The sequence below is a fragment of the Volvox carteri genome (genome assembly GCF_000143455.1).
Source record: "Volvox carteri f. nagariensis unplaced genomic scaffold VOLCAscaffold_64, whole genome shotgun sequence".
Taxonomy (NCBI): domain Eukaryota; kingdom Viridiplantae; phylum Chlorophyta; class Chlorophyceae; order Chlamydomonadales; family Volvocaceae; genus Volvox; species Volvox carteri.
In genome coordinates, this window is record NW_003307607.1 from 203,686 (window position 1) to 210,762 (window position 7,077).

The window sequence follows — 7,077 nt, forward strand, 5'->3', positions numbered from 1 at the left end:
CGCCGGGCCCAACTGTAAGCCTGCCGGACGATACCCTGGCTGGCGTGGAAAGCTTAGTTCTGGCAGCGCGCGCACCACTGCTGCTGTCGCCGCCGGAGGCAGCGGAGGCAGCGGCGGCGCTGCCGCCGCCGCTGAGATACGTTTCCGGACCGTCCACTGACCCGCGGATCGACGCTGGGACGAAGAGCAGGTGCCCGAACTCGGTGTCGGTGTCGAGAGTCTCGACCATATGGTTGCCGCCGTCGCTTACGGCCGCGCTGTCGTACGCGGATAGCCAACCTCCCGACATTACAACACCCTCTTCAGCCGTGGTGGGGAGCACCCTTGCAACGGTACCGGTTGCAGCGGCCCCTTCGGGGTGAGCTACAGTCACCGTGGCGCTTTGCGCCAGCATGGAAAACGACGGTGACGCCGCCGTCACGGCCACCGTTGATTCTCCCGATGCCGACGCCGTCGTACTTCGGGTGAACAGCCTATCAGGTGCGACTGATTCGCCAAGGGTGGTGGGCGGAATCGGTATGGGTGCCGACGTCGCGGCATCAGGATCTGAAACTGGGAGTACGGCAAGGAGGCTGAAGGAACCAGATGCATGCAGTTGCGGATGCGGATGCGGATGCGGGTGCGGGTGCGGGTGCTGCAGCTCTGCAAGTGATGCGGCGCAGGGTGATTGCCCATGTGCAGGACGCCCCGCCGTTCGTGCGTCTGGCCCGTCGGTGGCGGCTGCTATAGCCGTTCGTGAAGCAACAGGGGCTGTTATCGTTGTGCTGCATGCGCTGTGCGCTTTAACGCCGGTCTCGGCGGAAGTCATCGTCATTGCCGTTGTGGTGGCGGTTGCGATGGCAACGTCAGGCGTCCGTGTAGCAGGGAGGCGGCTGTCATGCCTTCGCTGCTGCTGTGCTGGCACGGGTGGCAACGGCGGCGGCGGCAGCGACGCATAGGGCCCCAACTGTGCTTGTGTCGGCGGCGGGGGTGTTGGCGGCGGGGCCGGCGACGCTGGCTGCAGCAAGGGACCGCTGGTAGCGGGCCCGATGATGTCGTTGGCGATTTCAGAAGCTGCCGTCTCGGCGGCGCTGGCGGCGGTGGCGGTGACGTCAGCGCCGACAGGTGCAGACTTGGCTGGCAGCGGCAGCGGCGTCCACAGGTGCGTGCGCATAAGGCCTTTACCCTTTACCTGTACGATTGTACGGAAAAGGAGAGCAGGACGGATTCACGTTCTCCGAGTAAGCAATTGGGTTGGATAGAGGCTTCAATTGGAGCACGGTCGGTTAGGGTTGAATGTAATACCAGCATCAGTAATAAAGGGGATTTGAACTCTGGTTCCGCTTCTCCCCTTTAAAGCAAACGCCCTGGGGCGCCACCGGAATATATTGTATGGATTGTATGAAGGGGTGGTCTGTATATACGGGTGTATGTCTATAAGTGTGTTTGCATAATGTTGTTACAGGGTGGTATGTATATAAGCGTATATGTATATAATACATGACTTGTTCAGTCTTAGCCCGTTAGAGATGGAGGCCTTATTATATGCAAAATATCTGCTCGCTACTGGATTCGATCCGTGGGGCCCGCGATCAACCGCCAATGGCCCTTACCTCAATACCCCCCGTGGCCTGCCAGCCCTCGGCCGCAGTTTCGTCCCGGCTCTTGAGCAGGTGGAAACACTCCTCGCTGATGTGGATGCTGCCGGGGACACCAGTGCTCTCCATGCGGCTAGCTGAAGGCGGGGAAATGGGGGGGGAAAGGTGTGTGTGTGTTTGTGAGGGGTGCGAATGGTCACCACTGCGTGTTGGCGCCTGGTGGTCCTCACCCGTGTTTACTGTGTCTCCAAACAGACAGAACCTCGGCATGCGTGTTCCCACCACTCCGCTGACCACGGGCCCGCTGTGTATGCCCACGCGGATCTTCACGGGAGCGCCCGTGGTGGGGAGGCGGACCGAGGAGGCGGCGACCAACATAGCCTGATTGGGGGGGAGGGATTGGGGGGGAGGGAGAGGGGTTGTGTGGGTGGTTAGGGCGAAGGGATAAAGGGGTGATAGGGAGGAAAGCAAGGAGCTATGGGGGGGAAGGGTGAAGAGGCAACAGGGTGGTGGGTTAGTAAGAAGGGAGATAGGGACGCGGAGGGGACACGGGGAAAGGGGGGATGGTGAAAGGGAGTATGGGGGTTCCCATCCTCTAGGAGAGCCAAGTAAAGCCCGAGAGCCTTACAGCCCTATATCCGAACGCAACTGGGTGGAAAAACGCCCTACGGTGGAAAAAACCCAAAGGCGGAAGGGTGGAGGCGGCAGAAGGCTCTCAGCATCTAAGTTGTGGTGGGAACGACTTTGCGGGAGGCAGGAGGTCGCGTCCCTGACCAGCATCAGCGCACGTGTGTGTGTGGACGGGACCCGCCTGCCCCTTTCCTTTCTGGCCCCTCACATTCTGGGCCTTGCTTCCAGCATCTAAGGAAAACCCTTCTCCCTTACTGTGTATAGATGCGCAAATCCAAGTTTGGAAAGTCTCTTTAAGCCAGCTTAGCCGCTTGTTAAATGCTCCTATTTTCCATCCCCCGCCTGATTTTAATGCTCTCCGTACAGTGTACGTGTACAAATGACGACGTGCAACTCCTTGCGGTACCTTTTGTACGTGTGTTCGTGCATAGGTATGTAGGTGCAAACGTATCACCTAAACTACACCCGCACCTTTGCGAATCCCACCACATTGGCCGCCTGGTCCGGGTCCACAGTCCCCCCTCCCTGGACTGCCGCCATGCCGTCCTCGTCCTCGCGAATAAGGCCCCCGGCGACCATGTAGCAGTCGCCGATGGTCTCAACCTTTTTATGCAAATCAAAGGGAAAAGTTGCGAAACGGTGGCGGAAAGCTAAGATCTATGGTGTCTCAACCTAGAGAAGAGAGAGAGGAGACGGAAGGAGATGCAAAGAGAGGTCCTAGAGGTTACAATTGACGTGGGACGACGACGACACGGTAGAGGCAATTGAAGGGCACAAAATGCGAGGAGGACAGGAACTGGGCCCCATAAACTGGGGTCATGGCGGCAGCGGACAGGGCCGGGTGGAGGAGCGCGATGGTGATGGTGGGGAGGAGGGCGCTAAGGATAAAATAGCTATAGGTCAGCAGCTGGCTGCCGCCAGTGGGGAAAGCCTCTGATAAGGGAGCCCACACTACACTACACGTACAACACGCTTACGTGACGACGATTGCGGCCTGATGCCTGGCTACCCACCCTCCTCCCCACCCCATCACACTCGCCCTCCCTCTACCCTCCTCTAACCTGCCGCCATGTTCACATCCAACTTGCGCCTAGTTCGCTGATTACCCCTTCAGCCGCTGGCGGCTTGATGAACAGCAGCTGCCAACAGGTAATGGCTGTGAGGGAAAGGATCGTCTGAATCGACCGAACGTTTGCTGCAACGGCATATTCCTCTCACTTACCTTGTATACGCGGTGTCGGTCCAGCATATCGTCGAAGGCGGTAAAGAGGGTGTGCAGAAACGTCATGACGACAGGAGGGGGAAGTACCTTGCACATGGGGGTGAACCCTGGTTACGGAAAAAGGGGTTGAGGGCAGGGGGAGGGGGATGTGGTGGGGAGGGAGGGAAACTGCGGAGCATGGCGAGAAAGGAGTGCAGTAGACGGACCCAACCCCGACAAACCAGCACCAGAGCCCAGTGGAAGAAGTAGTACAGTCAGGTCAGGCAAATTGGTAGCGGAACCGTAGCATTAGCATTATTCGCACCGTAGCATTAGCATTATCCTTTATGGAGGAATTCAAACAACTCGCGTTACTTCCAGATAGACAAACTCAACGAACCCAACCACCCCTGCCCCTACCAGTACCCACCTTGGATGTCCGCGAACAGGACCGTCACCTGCGAGGTGTGTATGTATGTGTGTGTGTGAGAGAGAGAGGGAAAGAAAGAGAGTGAGAGAGAGAGAGGGAAAGAATGAGAGTGAGAGAGAGAGAGGGAAAGAATGAGAGAGAGGGAAAGAGGACGGGCTGGAGATGAGATGTTGATTAGAAGAGAAGAGGGAGGTGAATTTTAACATTGTGTGGCTGTGTGAAATTATATTGGATTGGATGGATGATGTGTCAAGTTAACAGGTTTGGATTGGGGTTCCGGAGCGCCCCTACCGAGCGCAGGTCCGTACACAAACACGCCGACGTTGCCTTTCGCAACAGTAATCATGACAAGAAACAAGGAACAAGAAACAAATTAGGTTAAGGGACATGTACATATCTCCCTAGTCCATACCCGGGGATGCCAAGTGGCCAGCCGGTTGCAGTCACGAATGCGAGGCCGCCAAGAGGTCGCCGCCACCGAAGAGCCATCAGCATCCCCGTCTGTACCTCCAGCAGCTTCACTGCTGTCACCGTCTTGGGCGTGCTGTGCGTGTCCAGAGGAAGCCTACAGCGTGCGAGCGGTTCGGACATAGGTGCGACTTTGTAATGTATGTGTGTGTATGTACGTAATGTACGTGTGTGTATGTATGTGTGTGTTTGAGACACATTTTCGCGACCGTGGCGGTCATTGAGTGAGGGAGATACATGCCAGCAGCTAACTGTGTCCAAAACCCTTCCAAGGAGAAGGTCTTCTTCCGCCCGTAGCTATGCCGCCTATTGACCGTTAAAAAACCCACAACCCCTCCCCCCCCTCCCAGAAACCCGTCTACGACTGCCCCCTGTTGCCGCCACGTCCGCCTCACCAGCATGCCCGCCTCCTCGGTGACGTACTGCAGTACTGCGTGCGGAAAGGCATCGGCACGGATAACATTCCGGAGGCATGGGTCATGGAGAGACGCATGCATTGGGCTTTACTTGCAAGGGAGGCAATGGATCTGAATGGCGAGTGGGTCATGTTAGCTACGGCATGTAGGCAAAGTAGCAGCAGCCACACCACCATTATAACTGTCATCATTATTATAACCGATTATATAGGTCGTTATCAGCAGCAGCAGCAGCAGCAGCATATGAACATTCGGCATTACAAGCATCATCATCATCATCATCATCATTAGCAGCAGCAGCAGCAGCAGCAGCAGCAGCACTAGCAGCGTGGCTTTGCAGATGGACGGGCGACCCTTGTGCTTCTCTCCCGCCCTCCCCCTCCCCCGGCCCTACGCTGTTTCCTCCACTGCCTCGCACACACACACACACACACATATCCCTGCCGTACCGTGTCTCGGGAAGATCTGCTCCAGCAGCCGGTGCTCCGTCTCCGAAACCTGCGCCACGTGTCTCTCCGCCACCACCTTGGCAGTCACATCGCGCTGCATCACCACGACCACCCGGCGACCGGAGGCGGGGTCACACAAACCAACTGCCAGGACCTCATGCCAGCATTCGGACGGCCCAGACTCTGCAGATGCCCCCCTGCCGCCGTCGCCGCTACTATGGCTGCTATGGCTGCCGGTGCCGCCGCCGCCGGTGATGCTGCCACTGACACCGCCGCTGTCGCAGCCGCTGCTTCGACGAGGCGGTTTGGAAACCGAAGATGCAAACGAAGAGGATGTTGGGCCCCGTGAGGACAGAGCTGCAACGCGGTCGCGTTCAGCACTGCTTCCCGCTCCCTCACGTACGGCACCCTCCGCCGATGCTAGCGGCGCCACTGATTGTGCAGGTATACGGTGAACTCGCCGCTGCGCGTCAACTGCCGTCAGTGCGGGCCTCGATGCGGTGGCGTCGGCCGGTGGCACCGACGACGGTGACGGCATGGCTGCCGGGGCCCTTGCCGCTGCTTTCGCTACCTGCGCGGCAGCGAGGGCTGTACTGGATGGCCCGCCGGGCCGCGCCGGCGTAGTGGCCGCCGCCGCCGCGGCGGCGGCGGCGGTGGCAAAGCCCTTTAAGACCGCCAAATCACCCATAGACCGCCGTCCTAAACGTGCGCCTCCACGGATGCTGCCATCGGTGGCATCAGCACAACCGCCATCGTAACCGGTATCAGCACCGCCGCCGCCGCCGCCGCCGGGCTGTAGCTGCGTCAACGCACCAAAGGTCGCCGAAGCGGCCCGTTTTGAAGCTTGCGATGTGTCAGTGCCCGGCGCAGCACCGGCAGCCATGTACGCCGCGGTCAATGCCGTACGATTGGCGGATGAGCCACGTACACGGCTGCCGCCGTTTATCCCGTTGCTGCTGGGCGCTGTACGAAGGGTCTGTGCAAACGCCAGCATGCGCGAGGCTGGCATGCTACTGCCGGCGGTGGCCAGACTGCTAATGTGAGTGGCCTGCGTGGAGGCGCTGGTGCTAGAGGGGGCGGCGGCGCTATTGCGCCCAAAGCGGTACATCGACTGCGACGACAGGCCCGCGGCAGAGCGGGCCATGCCGTTTACAGTGGCGGAGGCGGCGCTGGCGGAGGGGGCATGCGCAAGCGCCGCGCGTGCAGCGGCTGCCTGTCCGGGATGTACGATACAGGCGCTATGGGATCGGGGCAGCAGAGCTAGCTCTGGAAGACCGTCTCCTTCTGCAGTGGGCCGTCGCGTGAACGATGCGAGCTGCGTACGGCCATGCACGTTGCCATTACCGTCGGCGCCGCCGCCACCGCCGCCACCCGCACCGCCGCTACCCTGCCTCGGCGTGATGCCCAGAGACGTGCTGGTAGCCAGAACCGCCTGGGTTCCGGAGCGTAGACGAGCAAGCAGCGGCTGCCAGAACGACGACGACGTGGCGGGGGAGCCCATGGCCGGGCTGGCAGCGGCGGCGGCGCCGCCGCCGCCTGCTCTGCGCGGGAGCAGCGTAGATGCCGACCTGAACAGGAAGTCGCCGTTCAGGCCAATGGAAGAGGAAGCGCGACTTAGCGTGAAACGTGCGCGTGTCTGTGTAGCGGTGATTGTGGTAGCGGTAGAACCGGTAGGTGTAGCTGCACCAACAGGCCCGGCTGCTGCACCGCTGCCACCGTCGCCGCCGCCGCCACTGTCGCCGCCACGGCCGCCGCCATCCGCAGCCCCGTGTCTACTGCCATTGGCTCCATCGTCGCCGCCACCGCCGCCGCCGCCGCCCTCGTCCTCGACGCAGCGGAACGGCCCAAACGTCATTGCACTGCCGTACGTGCTGCCTGCGCGAACCTCTACTTCCATGGAGGGCCT

The 7,077-nt window shown here is 60.2% G+C and overlaps 1 protein-coding gene across 1 annotated transcript; it reads right to left on the minus strand.

Annotated features, from left to right (window-relative positions):
* Positions 1 to 1,571: 1,571 nt before the first annotated feature.
* cyc40 (guanylyl and adenylyl cyclase family member) lies at positions 1,572 to 3,537 on the minus strand (the record flags this gene model as incomplete). The annotated part of the gene is made up of 4 exons (XM_002956696.1): positions 1,572 to 1,714; positions 1,808 to 1,958; positions 2,721 to 2,810; positions 3,430 to 3,537. Coding segments are annotated over 4 exons (492 nt in total), but the record flags the coding sequence as incomplete, so codon positions are not given.
* Between the last annotated feature and the right edge of the window lie 3,540 nt (positions 3,538 to 7,077).